At 46.7% G+C, this 19,685-nt stretch overlaps 1 protein-coding gene across 2 annotated transcripts; it reads left to right on the top strand.

The window, feature by feature from the left end:
- Window positions 1–5,843: 5,843 nt before the first annotated feature.
- On the top strand, window positions 5,844–19,454 carry LOC309527305 (uncharacterized protein). 2 transcript variants are annotated; one of them, XM_082214042.1, is made up of 6 exons: window positions 5,844–6,322; window positions 7,835–8,345; window positions 8,737–8,845; window positions 9,459–9,541; window positions 13,254–13,383; window positions 16,648–19,454. In XM_082214042.1, exons 2-6 carry the CDS (start codon window positions 7,929–7,931, stop codon window positions 17,994–17,996), a joined length of 2,088 nt encoding a protein of 695 aa, XP_082070168.1. In that variant the 5' UTR covers window positions 5,844–6,322; window positions 7,835–7,928; the 3' UTR covers window positions 17,997–19,454. The 2 variants fall into 2 exon arrangements, with proteins under 2 accessions (XP_082070168.1, XP_082070167.1); XM_082214041.1 differs by having other exon boundaries at window positions 5,845–6,322; window positions 16,645–19,453.
- The last annotated feature ends 231 nt before the right edge of the window (window positions 19,455–19,685 follow it).

Genomic DNA, 19,685 nt, shown 5'->3' with positions numbered 1-19,685 from the left:
GGCTCACTTTTCACCGAAGGACTCACACTGGGGAGAAGCCATACAAATGCTTGGAATGCGGAAAGGGCTTCACGCAGAAGATAGGCCTCTCTGCTCACCAGACAGCTCATACAGGCACCAGACAGCTCATACAGGGCAGAAACCGTATACCTGCTTGGAATGCGGATTCACGAGAAGATCAAGCCTTACTGCATCAGAGAAGTGGAGCATATCAATGCCCCGAGTGTGGAAAAAGCTTCACTAGACGGTCCGGTCTGAATTTGCATCAAAGAACTCACACGGCGGTGAAATCGTATAAGTGCTTAGAGTGTGGAAACAACTACAATAATAAGATAAACCTCACGTATCATCAGAGAACTCACAGAAGCGATTTGAATATGCAGCAAAATCTTGTATCCCACGTGAAACAGGAGTTTGATTGTGAGGACCCACATCGGACATGCGCTGTATAAATGAATGCTAAGCAGGGAGCAACATACTGTACCTATCCTGAACAATGACAGCAAGGGAACTGAAGCATTTTCTTTTAGCTTTGCTCCTTTTCTAATATAAAAATGAGAAATCACCGCTGCTCCCCTCTGCCCTCCCCATCCATCCTTCCTCTCCTGAGCACGTAGTGATGCTTCCATGTGGGAGCATTGAAGCTCCTATGTGTGGTCGGCGCTGGCCAAAGGATCTACCCAAGGGCATTTCCAAAATGCGTTGCCTCCTGGTAACGGATTTTGGGACATGTTGGGGGGCCTTGCTATCTGGAGGATGATATAATCAAGGCTCCCATGTCTGCTCAGGTGTCTGCGTATTGGGAGGAGGGGAAAGGGGGAAGACAAAAAAAGGGAGAGAGAACATAAACATCAACACAGTCTAGCTAAAAATGCATTAAAAGAATACTTTGAATTGAATAAAAATCATGTTGATGACGTAAGGGCACTCTGGGATGCTGGTAAAGCAGTGATCAGGGGATGTTTCATAAAACAAGGCATAAGAATAAAAAAGGAAAGTGAAAAGGAAAAAAAAACAAAATTAATGGAAGAAATAAGGAAAAAAGAAAAAGAGCAAATCAAACAACCAAATAATGATATAATTAAAAAAGAAATTAGGCTACTGCAGACAGAATATATGTGCAAAATAGAACTGGAAGTGGAGTGGAATGTGGAAATGTGGAAACAAAATAATTTTGAGTTTGCCAATAAACCGGGAAAATACCTGGCGTGGCAACTGAGAAAGAGGCAAAATCCAAGACAAATAAATAGAATAAAAATAGGAGAGGAAATTATAGGTGATCCAAAAGTAATAATATAAAAATTTAAAACGTATTATGAAAATTTATACAAAAAAGATAATGAGGCAGAAGAAGTAGACAACTTCCTGTACCAACAGAAAGGAAGCTGCATAATAACCCGCAAGGAGGTTGGGTTTTAATTCTACTGGAACAGATCTTTGCCCCACAGAAATGCACAGAGTCTAAATGTGGGTGGCGGTCTCTTGCTGTGTGTGTTTTCTATGTATCTGCACCTGGGTGCTTTCTTCCTCTCTGCCCACGTTCCCCACACGCAAAAGTCGCAGATCCGGTGCTTGCCAGCACTGTCATAGCAAAACAATTGGGATCTGAGACATGGATCAGTATGAAACCAGATTATCATTATGGGGGGTCTCTCCCCGGAACAACCACTGTATTATAAGCAATGTCTCTGTCAGTGGCGGTGTTGATCGGCGCTGGATCTGTGATTTTAAGGGTTGGTTTGCAGCTAAGGGACCTTTAACTGAATGGCTGTTTGTTAAAACGAAATGTGTCTCATTCAGTAATCATGCAAGCTGGAGATGGTCCATATCTGGCTTAGAGATTTTCATTTTGAGCAAGGAAGCCTTTTGTTGAATGACGACATGCCCCAGAGCCGCTGTTATATGATAACACTGCTCCCCCTATCTCTAAATCCCAGAGGTGCCTAAAGGCATAAAAAAAATGGAGACCCCTGCCAGAATTATTTCCAGGCTTCAAATCGAAGATGAACACACAGCCCCTCCATCTGTTTGAGAGAATATTTTTCTGTGCACGCAGGTGTCTCAGTGTAAATATTGGGCTTGGTGGTGGGTTTTCTCCGTTAAGTGTTTCTGCCTTGCAAAACTCTGTGATTAACATCCCATTTGTTTTTGTAAATGCGTTAGGAAGAAATGTTAAAGGTGCACACGTGCAGATATAAAAAAAAAAAACCCAAGGCCACACAAACAGAGATTTGCGTGCGCAGCCCGAATATCAAAAAACATAGCGAGAGTTGAAACATCTCATGTTGTAGTTGGGAGCTTTTTCCTTTGTCTTCTGTTGGTGTGTTTTTTTTTTACTACAATCTTGCCAAGTGAATTTTTATTGTTTTCCTTACATATTCTTTTCCAACAAATTGTAATAGCACCATACATTTCCTTTGACTCTGCCGAGTCGCGACCCCCCTCCCTCCCCACAACTGGTATATTTATCCTCTTTCCATCACACACATCATTCTCAAATACATCATTCTCAAATGTTTTTTACTACAATCTAGGTGTTTTATAGATTATAAAAACAACTCCTCACAACTCAGTGTTTGTTCTCTTTCCCTGAGTTTCACTCAGTAGCGTCGCAAGGGAGAAGATGTGCCCTGAGAACTGGTGTTGAGAATTTTGTAAGTTAACAGCCAGGTCTGTGTGTTCTCCATGCTTCCCAAATAAATCAGCGTACACAAGCTGTATTTCTCTAAAAAGAGCAGCGTTTCGCAAAATCTGTTAATGTTTCCCAGTTCCCTGAGTGCCTGAGCTTTATTTCCTGCACCTTCTGCTCTCATTTCACAGCTGCAGTCCACCCGCTTCCAAGTGTTTGCTCCTCCTTAGGGGCTGGTAACTTGATGCTTTTTTAAAAAGGGGAAAGCTGAGAGTCCCAGGAAGTTCTGTTTCCCTGCTGGTCAAAACCAGCCCCTTTCCATTTTGCCACGAGGTAGCCCGCTTCTCCTCCCCGCCGCTCTCTTCGCTCCCGTAGGAGTTACCTGGCGGCCGGGTGGTCTGCGTTATGGCTCTTCGCGGGAACCTGAGTGTCTGGACACCCTCCAGACACTACTTCAGGGGGTCACTGCGTGCCCAAAGACCCCCCTAAATCCTCCGAAAAACCCGGGATTCCCCACTGCGAAGGAATCCCCGCTTGCGATGGCGTCGCTCACAACCGGAAGTCCGGGTGTGCTCTTGTTGGAGCTGAAGTGGCCTCTGGGGCTGGGGTCCCTTTGACCCCAGGGCTGAGAGAGGAGGCGGATGGGTGCAAAAGTGCTGCACAGCCCAATACCTTCAGGGTTTGAGTTTCAAGCTCCAGGTGTTGCCACAGGAGAACAGCAGGGATTCCTCACCAGTCAAGTTTGCACCCTTTATAATACAGTGTTTGGCTTATTTTCTCCCTTCTCTTCCTCCCACTTTTGTTGCTCTGGACGCCTGAGGAAAAACTGGTTTCACTCCACCATTCTGGATCTTTCACCCCATTCTCCCTCTGTCTTATCCAGTAAGTTTCCAAGCACAATTCAAAGTGTTGGTGCTGACCTTTAAAGCCCTAAACAGCCTTGGCCCAGTACATCTGAAGGAGCTTCTCTACTCCCATCGTTCAGCTAAGGTCCAGCTCCGAGAGCCTTCTGGCAGTTCCCTCCCTGCGAGAAGTGAGGTTACAGGGAACCAGGCAGAGGGCCTTCTCGGTGGTGGCGCCCGCCCTGTGGAATGCCCTCCCATCAGATGTCAAGGAAATAAACAACTATCTGACTTTTAGAAGACATCTGGAGGCAATGCTGTTTAGGGAAGTTTTTAAGGTTTGATGTTTTATTGTGTTTTTAAGATCGGTGCGCACCAACCCCTCTCGTTCTCCAGGCTTCAGCGAAAGCAACGTGAAGCCTCCGGAGCGCGGCAGGAGCGCTCCCTCTGCGCTTCGGAAGCTTCGCGTTGCTATCGCTGAAGCCAAGGAGCCTGCATTCGCTCCATAAGATGCACACACATTTCCCCTTAATTTTGGGAGGGGAAAATGTGCGTCTTATAGAGCGAAAAATGCGGTAATCTGTTGCGGAATGGGTAGTTGGCAAATTACATTGAGAAAATGGATAAACACACCTCGGAAGCCGTTCGAGTTCCGAGGCACGTTCGAAAATGGAAGCATTCGCTTCCGGGTTTTCGGCATTCAGAAACCGAAACGTTCAGCTTCCGAAGCGTTTGACAGCCGAGGTGCCACTGTACTTCCGATCGAAGATTTCCCACAGGGGAGAAACTATAGCAGACTAAACATCAGGAGGAAACTTTCTGACAGTCAGAGCTGTTTGACAGTGGAACAGTCTGCCACAGGAGGTTGTGGACTCTCCTTCCTCAGAGGTTATTCAGCAGAGTTTGGCTGGCCATCCGTCATGGATGCTTTAGCCGAGATTCCTGTATTGCGGGGGGTTGGACTAGATGACCCTGGGGTCCCTTCCAACTCTTAAGATTCTATTATTCTAACTAACCATCTAAATATACAGTGGTGCCTCGCAAGACGAAAAGAATCCGTTCTGTGATTCTCTTCGTCTAGCGGTTTTTTCGTCTTGCGAAGCAAGCCCATTGACGGAGTAGCGGATTAGCGCTATTAGCGGCTTTTAGCGGCTTATCTGCTGATCGGATCAGCTGATAAGCGGCTTAGCGGCTTAGAAAAAGGGGGGGGAAAGGGGAAAAAACCCGCAGGAACTCGCAAGACATTTTCGTCTTGCGAAGCAAGCCCATAGGAAATTCGTTTTGCGAAGCACCTCCAAAACGGAAAACTCTTTCGTTTAGCGAGTCTTCCATCTTGCGAGGCATTCGTCTTGCGGGGCACCACTGTATAAACACTCTTCTGGCCGTAAGAGCTGTTAGGCAGCAGAACAGACTACCTGGGAGGTTTCTAAACGGGTTGGATAGGCAACCTGAGAAGGTTGTTGTTTTTTTAGCTGTGATTCCTGGGTGTTTGAGGATGGGTAGTCCTTCTGGTGGGGGGCACGTTGTGCTCCTTCTGGGGTCGTTTGTCCACCTCTGGTCCCCACCCTGCACTCAGCTCTATAAGCTGCCAGCAGGTGACAGGAGCCACAATCCTGGGAATGGCTTCGACTCACAGGCGGAGGGTCCAACAATCCCAAAGGTGGTTTCTGCGTGTGCTGTAGAGGGAAGTGAGGGGCAGATGGGGCTCGTCCACCTGGGAAGGTGAAGGAAAACACTGATTCAGATCCACTGCCTTGCAGGATATCTTTGGGAGGAGAAAAACCTAGGGAGCAAACGCTACACAAATCTAGTAAGAGCCGTTCGATGGCGGAAGTGTCTTTTTTGAGAGGTGGCGGACTCTCCTTCCTTGGAGGTTTTCAAGCAGAGGTTCGTAGAATCATAGGATGGTAGAATTGGAAGGGACCCCGAGGGTCATCTAGTCCAACCCCCTGCAATGCAGGAATATTTCACCCAAGGTGGGGCTCGAACCCACAACCCTGAGATTCCCATGCTCTACTGACTGAGCTATCACAGCTCATTTGTCATGGATGTTTCAGCTGAGATTCTTGCATGGCAGGGGGTTGGACTAGATGACGCTTGAGGTCCCATCCAAGTCTATTATTATTATTATTATTATTATTATTATTATTATTATTATTATTATATTGAATATATGTACCGGAGGCCTCAGGGCGGTTCACAGAAAAGATCACAATATATAAAATCAAAATCAAAACAATAACCCAATAACAACCCCCTCCCAAAAGAGCCACATTTTTAAAGGGCATAGGGTGTCAATCAAATCATCCAAAGGACTGGTTAAAAAGGAACGCTTTGGCCTGGCACCTAAAGGTGTGTAATGAAGGCGCCAGGCGAACTTCCCTGGGGAGAGCATTCCACAGACGGGGAGCCACTGCAGAGAAGGCCCTGTTCTTGTGTTGCCACCCTCCGTACCTCTTGAGGAGGCGCACGGAAGGAGGGCCTTGGAAGATGATCTCAGGGTTCGGGTAGGTTCATATGGAAAGAGGCGGTTCTATTATTCCTTCTTCCCCGGATTGGTTTCACTCCTTCCATCAGGAAAGAAAAGGGGTGTGGGATCTGCATTCACGGTGCTCGTTTCTTCCTTGGCTCCTGTTTTAAGAGAGAGAGAAATCATCCTACAGCTTGAGCTGCCAAGGGTTAAAATTATCTGAGCTGGATTCCTAGAGAGGATGGGGATTTGGGGAGGGGGGGGAGACCTACAAAGCAAATGGGTATTTCTGCCCAAAGCCCCTCCTGCCTGGTTCTTGCTTTGGAGGAATGCAGCCTCGGGGTCTCCCCAGTTCGGCATCGGGGACCCTTCTATGATCTGGTGAGCCCCCTACCTATTAATTTGACTTCAGGTGGAGAGGAGTCGGGAGGATGCAACTGCAATGCAGGAAAAAAGGGGGGTGGAGTCCCCTGCGAGGGGCAGAGAGAGGCCCGGATTTGTGGCTGAATAGAAAAGAAGAGAAGAGCCCGAGAAGAGCAAGGAAGATCCTCCTCTCCCCATTTTCACCCCGCTTGTGCACCTGATCACCCTTTCACACGAACAGAACACCCGCATCATGATGCGGGGGAGCGCAGGGCGTGTCGGTCTGCAGCGCGGCGCTGATTGGCGGAAGCGCGGCGTAGTTTGTGCCAAGATTCGAATGGGTGCTCCTACCCACCCCCCCGAATCGCGCATCCACTGGAGAAGCGCGCACGCGCCGTTTCAGACGTGCAAGCCCTGACACGCGGTGGGGAGGCCGGGATGCAAAACTGGGGGGAAGCTGTCGATCAAAGACGCTGATGGGAAGCAAAAGTCCCTGTGCGAATCTGTGGGCTTTAAAGGTTACAGGGCACGGATATGGGAGAGGAAGTCTCTGTCTGGGGGTGTTTTGGGGTGAAGGGAAGGTGGAAGCTGGAAAAGAGGAGGGCGCCTAAAGGAGGAAGAGTTGTAAGTGGGAGATCAGAGGGGTGGGACCCTGCATCTTTTGACTCCCAGCCAGATTGAAGGCTTCAATCCACTAGTCCTCAAGGAAAGGAACTCCACCCACAAATCTCTAGTTTCTATATAATTTCAAACTTGTCATTCCCCTGCCATTTCTTCAGGGTGCGAGGGAACTAGTTGCTAACCCAGATTTATCCACATTTCTTCAAGGAAAATCTTCCAGCCCTGACAACGTCATAATTTTCTAACAAGACAATGTGTGGGCGCAAAATAAGAATGGATAAATATGAAGAAATCTGGAAGGAATATTTAAGCGATAAGGCGGATAGTGGTGGGAAGTAGGGGGAGGAGAGAGAGAGATGGGAAAATATTGTATAAAAAGGTGTAAAGGTAAAGGGTAAGGGGAACCCTCCCCTGGCCATTAGGTCCAATCGTGGCCGACCCTGGGGTTGCGACGCTCATCTCGCTTTATTGGCCGAGGGAGCCGACGCACAGCTTCCGGGTCATGTGGGCAGCATGACTAAGCCGCTTCTGGCGAACCAGAGCAGCGCACGGAAACGCCGTTTACCTTCCTGCCGGAGCGGTACCTATTTATCTACTTGCACTTTGACGTGCTTTTGAACTGCTAGGTTGGCAGAAGCAGGGACCGAGCAAGGGGAGTTCACCCCGTTACAGGGATTCGAACCACCGACCTTCTGATCGGTAAGTCCTAGGCTCTGTGGTTTAACCCACAGCACCACCCACGTCCCCCGAAAAAGAAGGTGTAGTCAGATGTATATCAGTGTATTCAAATCTGAATTGCCAAATTGTGTTATTATTATTATTATGATATGTGTCTTTTGCGGTTGATGTTTGTATTGGAAAAAATGGTTAAACAATTTTTTAAAAAAAGACAATGTCTTGGCTTTGAAGGACTTGGTAGTGGTGCCTTCATCCAGCCCCTTGGCTTTGCCTTGAGAAATTGGCAGGAGAGGAGAGATCAGTTTACCTGGGAAACAGATTGAAGATGGAGAATCCAGAAACAGCTGGCCGTGAAGCAGGAAGAGGCCCTGGGGCCATCCAGACTGGTGCCAGCGAGGGATTCTGGGAAAGAACCACGCAGGAGATCCCGGGCAAGGAGGTCGCCCTCAGCTCAGATGCTCAGCGCCAGCGTTTTAGGCATTCCCGCTACCAGGAGGCCGAGGGACCCAGAGAGGTTTGCAGCCGACTCCACCGTCTTTGCCGTCGGTGGCTGGAGCCAGAGAGACACACCAAGGCTGAGATCCTAGATTTAGTGATCCTGGAGCAGTTCCTGGCTGTCCTCCCCCCGGAGATGGAGAACTGGGTCAGGGAATGTGGAGCGGAGACCAGTTCCCAGGCGGTTGCCCTGGCCGAAGGTTTCCTCCTGAGTTGGGCAGAGGAGAAGAAGCAGACAGAGCTGCAGGTGAGAGAGGGTTTCATCCTGGTGCCAGTGTGGTGCAGTGGTTAAGAGCGGTAGTCTCGTAATCTGGGGAACCGGGTTCGCTTCCCCGCTCCTCCACATGCAGCTGCTGCGTGACCTTGGGCCAGTCACACTTCTTTGAAGTCTCTCAGCCCCACTCACCTCACAGAGTGTTTGTTGTGGGGGAAGAAGGGAAAGGAGAATGTTAGCCGCTTTGAGACTCCTTAGAGTAGTAATAAAGCGGGATATCAAATCCAAACTCTTCTCTTCTTCCAACGTGCAGGAGGCTATCCTGGCACTCTCTGCAGTTGTCCAGTCTGCACTGAAAATGTCCCAAAGCCTCTTGACTCTCCCTTTTTGTCACCCTTCCCCACATTCCCTGTTTCTGGTAAAGGGTCTGTTTTCAGAAGTGGCTCCTGATTTCCCTGACGCAGAGAAGGCTCCGGTGGGTCCCAGAGAAAGAGAGACTGTCCAGGAAGGTTTTGGAGGTGCCACCTCACTGGGTAAGGCTGAACGGGGCATCATCTTGGGCTCCTTCACTTATTTAAGGAATCAAAGGGGTGCCACACACACACACACACACACACACACACACACACACTGTATTTGTGTTCTTGTTTGGCGATCACTCGTAGCCGAGTAAGATTGTCTTGCATAAACAGAGTCTTAACAGTGAGTCCATAAGTGATTGTGGAGGCCAGTTGTGAATGCACACATCCTTCCACAGTGAAGATATAGGTTTCCGGGCGGGAGTTGATCATGGTGAGGGTTTGCCAAGTGAGTCCATAAGTGACTGTGGTGGCCAATTCTGGATCCACACATCCTTCCACAGTGGGGACATAGGCTTCCAGGCGGAGTTTCTCCCTTTTGTCCTGAGTTCGAGCGTCTTCAAAGCTCATGACACCTTTGGTAAAGGCTGTTCTCCAACTGGAGCGCTCGCAGGCCAGTGTTTCCCAGTTGTCGGAGGAGAGAGGCGGCTGTTCCATCTGACAAGCAGAAATGCTTTTGCCGGTGGAACAATTCTAACTGTGCAACCTTGATCTCCACCCGCGGTGACCACTTAGAGATGTGTCACTTGAACTCTGGGACGAGCGAGATCACCTTTGTCTCTCACAGGTGAAGGAATGATCCTGACAAGGCTTTTTCAGCCGTCTCTCCTTTATTCCAGAGGGGAAGCAGTTGCTGCGACAACAAATCAGGTAGGAGGACAGATCATTTCATGCATTCGTTTGTTTGTTTGTTAAATTCATCAGGGCAGTTCACAACGTAAAATCACAATGTTTAAAAACCACAAATGCGCAATAAAAATAAGAAGGGAACCAAACCAATCATCCTCTCCTCTGAAAGGGCATTGGATGGATGTCAGTCAGCCAAAGGCCTGGTTGAAGAGGAACATTTTTGCCTAGTGTCTAAAGGTGTATCATGAAGGTGCCTGGGGAGCCTCCCTGGGGAGAGCATTCCACAGACAGGGAGCCACTGCAGAGAAGGCCCCGTTTTTGTGTTGCCACCCTCCAGACCTCTCATAGAGGCGGCACACAAAGAAGGGCCTTAGAGGACGATATTGGGGTCTGGATCAGTTCATATGAGAAGAGGCGGTCCTTGAGGTATTGTAGGGAGATAGGCTGGGGTCCGCCTAGGTGCCTCTGTTCCCTCCACAACTCCCTGGGCTTGACGAAGAAGAAGAAGAAGAAGAAGAAGAAGAATACTGCCCTATACCTGCGGGTCTCAGGGTTCACCAGATAAAATCATAATATAAAAACACAAAATGCATAATAAAAATAAAAGAAAGAACAACCAAATAATCCCACCACCCCAACACATTTTAAAAGGGCATTAGATGTCAGTCAGCCAAAGGCCTGGTTAAAGTGGAATAATAATAGTAATAATTTTGAAATTGAAATACTTTCTTGTCACTTGTATATTTATAAATTTATTACTTATATTCTGCCCATCTGGCTGGGTTTTCCCAGCCACTCTGGGCGGCTTCCAACAAAAGATTAAAAATACATTAAAACATCAGTCATTAAAACTTCCCTAAACAGGTAATGGCACACGGGTGGCACTGTGGGTTAAACTACAGAGCCTAGGACTTGCTGATCAGCAGGTCGGCAGTTCGAATCCCTGCCACGGGGTGAACTCCCGTTGCTCGGTCCCTGCTCCTGCCCACCTAGCAGTTCGAAAGCACGTCAAAGTGCAAGTAGATAAATAGGTACCGCTCTGGCGGGAAGGTAAACGGCGTTTCCGTGTGCGGCGCTGGTGCTGGCTCACCAGCTGCAGCTTTGTCACGCTAGCCACATGACCCGGAAGCTATACGCCAGCTCCCTCGGCCAATAAAGCGAGATGAGCGCCACAACCCCAGAATCGGCCACAACTGGACCTAATGGTCAGGGGTCCCTTTACCTTTACCTTTAAACAGGGAATGCTTTTGAATCTCTCCCCTTCTCTTTCCTTATGTCAAAGCCACCTAGAAGGTGGACTGAGAATGTTATTGACATTAGAATTTCAAAGTTGGGAGGAATCTCTCTCCATGGATCATCTTAGCCCAACCCCCTTCATTGCAGGAATCTCAGCTAAAGCATCCCTGACAGGTGGCCACCCAACCTCTACTTATAAACCTCCAAGGAGGGAGAGGTCACAGCCTTCCCAGGCCAGCAGGTTCTTCCTAAGGTTTAGCTGGAATTCTTGCAATTTGACTTGGGCTGCATTAATAGGAGTATAGCATCTAGATCAAGGGAAGTAATAGTGCCACTGTATTCTGCTCTGGTCAGACCTCACCTGGAGTACTGTGTCCAGTTCTGGGCACCACAGTTCAAGAAGGACACTGACAAACTGGAACGTGTCCAGAGGAGGGCAACCAAAATGGTCAAAGGCCTGGAAACGATGCCTTATGAGGAACGGCTAAGGGAGCTGGGCATGTTTAGCCTGGAGAAGAGGAGGTTAAGGGGTGATATGATAGCCATGTTCCAATATATAAAAGGATGTCACATAGAGGAGGGAGAAAGGTTGTTTTCTGCTGCTCCAGAGAAGCGGACACGGAGCAATGGATCCAAACTACAAGAAAGAAGATTCCACCTAAACATTAGGAAGAACCTCCTGACAGTAAGAGCTGTTTGACAGTGGAATTTGCTGCCAAGGAGTGTGGTGGAGTCTCCTACTTTGGAGGTCTTTAAGCAGAGGCTTGACAACCATATGTCAGGAGTGCTCTGGTGGTGTTTCCTGCTTGGCAGGGGGTTGGACTCGATGGCCCTTGTGGTCTCTTCCAATTCTATGATTCTATGACTCTTTCAGTTCAGGTCCAGCCCTCTGGAGCAGCCCAAGGCAAGCTGGCTCCCCCCCAAAAAACAGAGTCCTTTCTGTTGGGGATAATTCAGATGGAAATTCCCAGGTGTCAAAAAAAAGGTGGCATATTTATGCGCCCCGTGTTTTGTTAGCCCAAAAATTGAAAACGAGTGAGGTCCCAACGAAAGCAGAATGGCAACTTAAGTTGCCAGAATATGTGCAGCTTGCAGACTTAACATACAGAATAAGAGAACAAGAAGAAAATACGTTTAGAGAAGATTGGAAAACGTTTATGGAATATATGGGGGAAAATTGCATACACCTGAAAACGCTGGCAGCATTAAGATAAATTCAACAGTGTAAATAAGTTTTGATGGATGCAATAATGGCATGGTTTTTGTAAAATATGCAGGGTTATATGATATGTGAAATAAACCATGAAAAGAGAAGGGAAGCCAATGATATTTTAAGGGTGTGAAGATGATGGTTTTAAATTGTAAAACACAAAACTTAATAAAAATTATAAGGCCTACATTAGCTCCCAGTATGTTTCCGAGCACAATTCAAAGTGTTGGTGTTGACCTTTAAAACCCTAAACAGCCTCGGTCCAGTATACCTGAAGGAGCGTCTCCACCCCCATCGTTCAGCCCGGACACTCAGGTCCAGCACCGAGGGCCTTCTGGTGGTTCCTTCACTGCGAAAAGCAAAGCTACAGGGAACCAGGCATAGGGCCTTCTCGGTAGTGGCACCCGTCCTGTGGAACACCCTCCCACCAGATGTCAAAGAAAAAAACAACTATCAGACATTTATAAGACATCTGAAGGCAGCCAGCCCTGTTCAGGGAAGTTTTTAATGTGTGAGATTTTAATGTATTTTTAATCTTTGTTGAAAGCCGTCCAGAGTTGCTGGGGAGGCCCAGCCAGATGGGCGGGGTACAAATAACAAATTATTGTTGTTGTTTAGTCGTGTCCGACTCTTCGTGACCCATGGACCAGAGCACGCCAGGCACTCCTGTCTTCCACTGCCTCCCGCAGTTTGGTCAGACTCATGTTTGTAGCTTCCAGAACACTGTCCAACCATCTCATCCTCTGTCGTCCCCTTCTCCTTGTGCCCTCCATCTTTCCCAACATCAGGGTCTTTTCCAGGGAGTCTTCTCTTCTCATGAGGTGGCCAAAGTATTGGAGCCTCAGCTTCACGATCTGTCCTTCCAGTAAACACTCAGGGCTGATTTCCTTCAGAATGGAGAGGTTTGATCTTCTTGCAGTCCATGGGACTCTCAAGAGTCTCCTCCAGCACCATAATTCAAAAGCATCAATTCTTCGGCGATCAGCCTTCTTTATGGTCCAGCTCTCACTTCCATACATAACTACTGGAATATATTATTATTATATACAAAAACAAGCTGGCTCCATCTTGCATGTGACAGCCCTTCAGACATTTGAAGATGGCGATCGTATCTCCTCTCAGTCTTCTCAAGTATAAACTGCCCAGTCTCCTTTCCTTGATGAGCCTTATGGGTTTTGCCAGTAGATGGCATGCTTGCTACCTACAAAGAGGCAAATATTTGATTTTCTCCTGCTTTTTTTATTCATTTACACCCCACAACTACAGACACCTCTCATTGTCTCCTAGGGTGCAGGATCCACCTTTGAGGAGGTTGCTGTGTACTTCACGGGGGAGGAATGGGCTGGGCTGGCTCCTCACCAGAAAGCGCTGCATACAGAAGTCATGCAGGAGAACGGCCATCTTGTCGCCTCTCTTGGTAAGACCCTCAAGCAGACAATCACATTTATTTAGAAATGGTAGGCACATTATAGGGTGTGTGTTTTTGGCAGAATCTCAATATCTTGGTACCTCAAATCCGCCTTCCCCCTTTTCTAGCAGGGTTGATCTATATTTACCGATTCAAAGCAATTAACCTCATTAGCAGGGTTATTTGAAGATTTGTAAGCTGAAACTGCGTTTTGGAAGTCGAACGGACTTCTGGAATGGATTCCGTTCGACTTCCAAGGTACGACTGTACTTTGCAAGGTTGTTACTGTGCTTCACCAGATCTTAACCTATTACAGTATTTGTAAGAATGGATTCAAAATACCATTGAATTTGTCCATGGCAAGTCTACGTTTATATGCAAGTTGTTCATACCTTAATAAGTACAAATACAAAAATAGATTTATTTTTTTTGGGTTAAGAACCATTTTATTCAAGTTCGGGATTTTTACATACATTATATTATCTCCTTCCAGTTTTTAAATTTCCCGTAGAATTGTTTCCTTTCCCTCCCTTCCCACCGCCACGCCCCATATCCATTGGAAGGGTTCAAACAATTATCCTCAGCCACGGGCATAGCGTTTTTGGTTTCCACCGAATGTGTTTTGTTCCAGTAGTTTTTATCCAATCAAGATAGGGGTTCCATCTGTTCCTTACCGTGGTGGAATTGACCTTCCATGTTGTTTCCTGTGACATGACTGCGACAATGTCCGACTGAATCAGTTCAAACAAATAACTATTCCATGCCTCCTCTGTCCATTTTTCTCTATCTTTTCCAACCGAAAGCTATCGTTGCCTTTCCCGCTAATCTCATACCTTTGAAGCTAAACTTACCTCTTTAGCCGTGTTTCCAAGTATACCCATTGTCATGAAATCAAAGTCTATTGAAAGCTTCACTTAAAAAAATTCATTAATAACCGTTCGGATACAAAAATAGATTTAAATACAAAAAAAAGATTAGAGTTATTGGAGAATATAAGAAGTTATTGGGTGAAACCATTGGTCCACTAGTCCAGTATTGTCTACGCTGGACTGGCAGAAGCTGTCCAGGGTTCCAGGCAGGAAGGCTTTTCCAGCCATACCTGAAGTTTCCAGGGATTGGACCTGAAACCTTCTTCATGCAAGGCAGAAACTTTACTGCTGAGCCATGCTCCTTCCTCAGAAGCCTGACAAAACAGCTGTGCTGTAGCAATTGGCCCACTGTCTGTTCTCGCTGGTATCACCTCTCCAAACTCATTTCCCAGGATGCACCAGGGCTCCTTCCATCATCCTTCAGTTAGCAGGTGGGGGAATCGGTTTGGACCAGTGAGCCAGGTTGTTATCCGGCTGCACACAATGATGTTGATACGGCTCAGTCAGGAAAGAATGCATCTTCTGCCTTCTGGAAGAAGGTACAGGGTTATAAAGACTAGGACTAGCTGCCTGAGAAACAGTTTCTATCTGTTATGTAGTGTAGTTGTTGATTGACTCCCCCTCTGCCTGGTTCTGGTGGTAGAACGCATGGCGGGCAGCAATCTTGGACGGCTTTGGTGCGTAGTGGCTGCGGAGCTTCTCTTGGATCGTGTCCCATGGTGTTTCCTGGACTGCTTCAGGCGCAACCAATGCTCGGGCCGTCTCAAACACCTCAGGCCCACAGAGGCTGAGGAATAGGCCCCGCTTCCGATCCTTTGATACTGCTGTCAGCTCGTTGGTTTCACCCTGGGCCAACAGGGGGATACTGTATATAGTTTTCACTCAGGTCTGTAGATAGTTTTCACTCAGGTCCGCGTCTGTTATTTTAGGCGGGAACTCTGAGCTGTTATTGTTACAATGTTGACAGCCGGCTGACTATAAATACAGGCCGGCTGAGCTGTTCGCAGTCAGTTCTGTTCCAGCTTACCAGAATAAAAGAGCTACTTGAAGAAATCGCTGTGCCGGCTGCTATGTCAACCCACAACTTAACACTGGCGACGAAGGTGGGATGGATGGACATCGGAGCACAGCCAGATGCGGCCAGCCTCTGAACTGAGCTGAATCACTGAGCGAAATCACTGAGCGAAATCACTGAGCGAAATCACTGGGCAGAACCAATTCAGAGCTGACTGTTCTGGCTGGAGCACTGTGTTCCATCCATCGCCCTTCACGCCGGCATCGGAATCATGGCTTCACTTGTGCCTCTACCGCCGTTTGCGCCAGCCTCTGAATCATGGGACTCCTACCTCGCTCGGTTCGACTGCTACCTCCAAGCCAACAAGCTGACAGCAGTATCAGAGGAACGGAAGCGGGGCCTATTCCTCAGCCTCTGTGGGCCTGAGGTGTTTGAGACGGCCCGAGCATTGGTTGCGCCTGAAGCAGTCCAGGAAACACCATGGGACACGATCCAAGAGAAGCTCCGCAGCCACTACGCACCAAAGCCGTCCAAGATTGCTGCCCGCCATGCGTTCTACCACCGGAACCAGGCAGAGGGGGAGTCAATCAACAACTACACTACATAACACTATCCAAATGCGATTTTGTTTTGTTTTTTGTTTCTTATTTTAAATTTTTAATAAATTTTATTTAACATAATTATTGCAAAATACAAGCAAAATACATACAAATACGTACATAAATATATTTTTCGGATAAGCACACATGGTATATAAAAAAGAACAGAAAATAAAAAGGAAGAAAATAAAAAAGAAAGAAGAAAAATTGGAAGAATTTATTCCAAATTTATTCTACAAATATCTCAATAATAAAACTTCATTGATTGACTTCCGTCGCTTACACTGCACTTCCTATATACATTTTAAGCAAGTGGTAGAATTCTCGCCTGCCAAATGCAATTTTGGTTTTCAACGCAGTGTAAGGAGTCTCTATGGGAGTATATTGTATTTAAAAATGGGGTATCAGAGTTTTTAGGGGGCTAAACAGGTTGGGATAGCTGGGACAGCAGGCTTGTTGGTTTTTGAATGTCTGATGTAGATTTTTCAATTTCGTTGTTCTGTATGGGACAATGACAATAAAGATGATCGTATCGTATCTGATTGTTGCATTTGCTTACACAACAACTTTGTGAGGTAGGCTAGGCTGAAATAGAGTGACTGGCCCAGGATAAACCAGTGAACTTCAGGTCTGAGCTGGGAGCTGAAACAGTGGTTGTTAGATGTGTGATAGGATGTCCCTCCCATCTAAGCCTTAGCAGTTTTTTCCCTTTATCACAAGTGGTGGTTCAAGCTGTCCAGTGATTCAAGACTCTCATTTCTTCCTCTCTTTTCTTTCCCCATTGCAGCAGAAGACATATGTGAAACCATGTCGAAAACAGAACTACCCGCGTTGCCACCAGAACAAGGTACATGTGAAGACTTGGAGCAGCAGAGAAGGAAAACAGAAACAAATCCGAATGGCTGGAGTAAACCCTCTGCTTCCGAAGGCTGCAACTACCATGAGATTGCAACAGATGAAACAACAGATGAAATAAGAGAAATGAGCAAATGTGTGTATTGGGAATGTTTCGGTTCAGCTCCTCGCGCAGGTCAAAAAACAAACCAGTGCTTGGAAGGCAGAAAGTGCGTCGATGAGACGATAACTGCGATTAATCAGATGATTCACAAAGAGGGGAAACCATTCCGGTGCGTGGAATGTGGAAAGCGCTTCAGTCTGAATTCCACCCTTGCTTCTCACCAGATAATTCACAGAGCGGAGAAGCCATATAGGTGCTTGCAGTGCGGAAAGGGCTTCAGCCAGAAGATTCATCTCACTTCCCATCAAAGAACTCATACAGGGGAGAAACCGTACCAGTGCCCGGAATGCGGGAAGAGCTTCAGCGAGAAGGCGAACCTCGCTTCCCATCACCGGACGCACACTGGGGAGAAACCGTATCAGTGCCCCGAATGTGGGAAGTGCTTCAGGCTGAGCTCTACCTTGAGTTCCCATCAAAGAATTCACAGGGTGGAGAAGCCCCATAAATGCTTGGAATGCGGGAAGGGTTTCAGCCAGAAGATTCACCTCACATCCCACCAGAGAATTCACACAGGGGAGAAACCCTACCAGTGCGTGGAATGTGGGAAAAGCTTCATTAGATACTCCAGCCTGACTTCACACCAAAACATCCACAAAGGGGAGAAGCCATTTCGGTGCCCCCAGTGCGGGAAGAGCTTCAGTCAGAGTTCCACCCTTAGTTCTCATCAGAGAATCCACAGAGTGGATAAGCCGTACAAATGCTTGGAATGTGGGAAGGGCTTCACTCAGATGATACACCTCACTTCCCACCAGAGGATTCACACCGGGGAGAAGCCGTACCAATGTTCAGAGTGCGGGAAGAGCTTCATTCGAGGTTCGAACCTTATTTCGCATCAGAAAATCCACACCGGGGAGAAACCCTATCAGTGTTTGGAATGCGGGAAGAGCTTCAGTCACAAGATCAACCTCACTTCCCATCAAAGGATTCATACGGGGGAAAGACCCTATCAGTGCTCAGAATGTGGGAAGAGCTTCAGTCAGAAGAGCAACCTTACTTCTCATCAGAGAATTCACACACAGGAGAAACCGCACCAATGCATGGAATGTGGGAAAAGCTTCAGCAGTAAGATCAATCTCGCCTATCATCAAAGAATTCACAGCAGTGCTTGGAGTATGCAATAACTCTGGATCATACCGGCGAGCCCACATATAAATGTTTTCTCCACCGGAAATGTCGATGAGTAATATTTATTTTTGTGAACGGATAAGAAAATAGACATAAATGCACAAAGTACATACAGTGGTACCTCAGGTTACATACGCTTCAGGTTACATTCGTTTCAGGTTACAGACTCCGCTAACCCAGAAATATTGCTTCAGGTTAAGAACTTTGCTTCAGGATGAGAACAGAAATCGTGTGGCGGCAGCGGGAGGCCCCATTAGCTAAAGTGGTGCTTCAGGTTAAGAACAGTTTCAGGTTAAGAACAGCCCTCCGGAACAAATTAAGTACTTAACCCGAGGTACCACTGTATTGCTGTCAAATATAATGTTGCAGATAACTCCATGTCCTAGACAATCTAATAACAGAGAAAAATTAATCAGGCCCATTTCTGGGGAAACCCAACTTTCTCAAGCTGAATTTGATTCAGCCTTCTCTGTTAAGCAGTCCAAACCCTTGACAGGAGATACTGAACTGCCTTGAGTTAGCTAAGCTTCAAAGCTTATCTTTGTTGTAAGCAATGAATCCTTATAATGTGTTATGTTTCGTTCAGGGCCCAATTTAAAGAAATAATTTGTCTAGTCACAAAGGAACAGCATGACCTAGCCGATAGCGGTACGTTTAGAAATGCCCTGACCTAGTGAAATTAACATCTTTGAGTGCCAGAGGCACTTTGAACAACTCCATTTATATAACAATAATCTAAAAGTGACTGGAGTAAAAACACCTGCATGTTTCAAATAAAACACCTGCATGCTTAGATTGAAACCTGCATGTATATAACCTTGTTATTAGAATTATTGCTTTCTTTTCATCCATTTAGGTATCCTATAAAATTGGCAGTTTGATCTGAAATATTGTTATTAGCTATTTGATTTCTTACTTGCCTTTCACCATAAGGTGGATTCCAGCAATTAAAATGCCGTATTAAAAACAGTTTAAAACCAAGTTAAATTCACAGGAATGGGGGGGCGGGGGCGGTTTCCTGAAAACCTGTATATCAGTTGTAAAAAGCAAAGAGGTGTGTTTTCAGCATATGACGTAAACTATACAAGGAATGTGCCCGACGCAGCTCTATGGGGGAGGGCTTTGCACAACCTAGGGGCTGCCACAGAGAATGGCCTCTTGCAGGTCAATTCCTCATCTTCAAAAGGTGGTGGAACAGCCAAGAGAGGCCATTCTGCTGATCTTAACCCAAGAAGGTCTGTGGAGAAGGAGGCAATTTCTCAGATATTTGGGGCCTAAGTCAATTAGGGCTTTCAACACTGTTGGAAGTGGGTCTGAGACCCTCAAAATAAAATCTGAACAAAATTGGTGAAGCAGCAAAGTGTTTATTGAATATAAAAGCGTTCTTGCAAGAGCAAGTGTCCAAAGCAGGCACACCCAAAATTAGCAAAACATAACGGGAAGAAATGGAGGCAGTGAGAGATTTTACTTTCTTGGGCTCCATGATCACTGCAGATGGTGACAGCAGCCACGAAATTAAAAGACGCCTGCTTCTTGGGAGAAAAGCAATGACAAACCTAGACAGCATCTTAAAAAGCATCACCTTGCCAACAAAGGCCCATATAGTTAAAGCTATGGTTTTCCCAGTAGTGATGTATGGAAGTGAGAGCTGGACCATAAAGAAGGCTGATCGCCGAAGAATGGAT

Source organism: Podarcis vaucheri, assembly GCF_965113315.1.
Source record: "Podarcis vaucheri genome assembly, chromosome: 2".
Lineage (NCBI taxonomy): Eukaryota > Metazoa > Chordata > Lepidosauria > Squamata > Lacertidae > Podarcis > Podarcis vaucheri.
Note: the sequence above shows the minus strand (reverse complement) of the source record. Positions and strands in the feature narration are given on the sequence as shown.

Bases quoted from the DNA above. Each gene is read 5' to 3' on its own strand.
- LOC309527305 (XM_082214041.1), top strand. From the start codon at position 7,929: ATGGAGAATCCAGAAACAGCTGGCCGTGAAGCAGGAAGAGGCCCTGGG. The intron at 8,846-9,458 runs GTAAGGCTGAAC...TGTCTCTCACAG, and splicing joins TGGAGGTGCCACCTCACTGG to GTGAAGGAATGATCCTGACA. The intron at 9,542-13,253 runs GTAGGAGGACAG...ATTGTCTCCTAG, and splicing joins TTGCTGCGACAACAAATCAG to GGTGCAGGATCCACCTTTGA.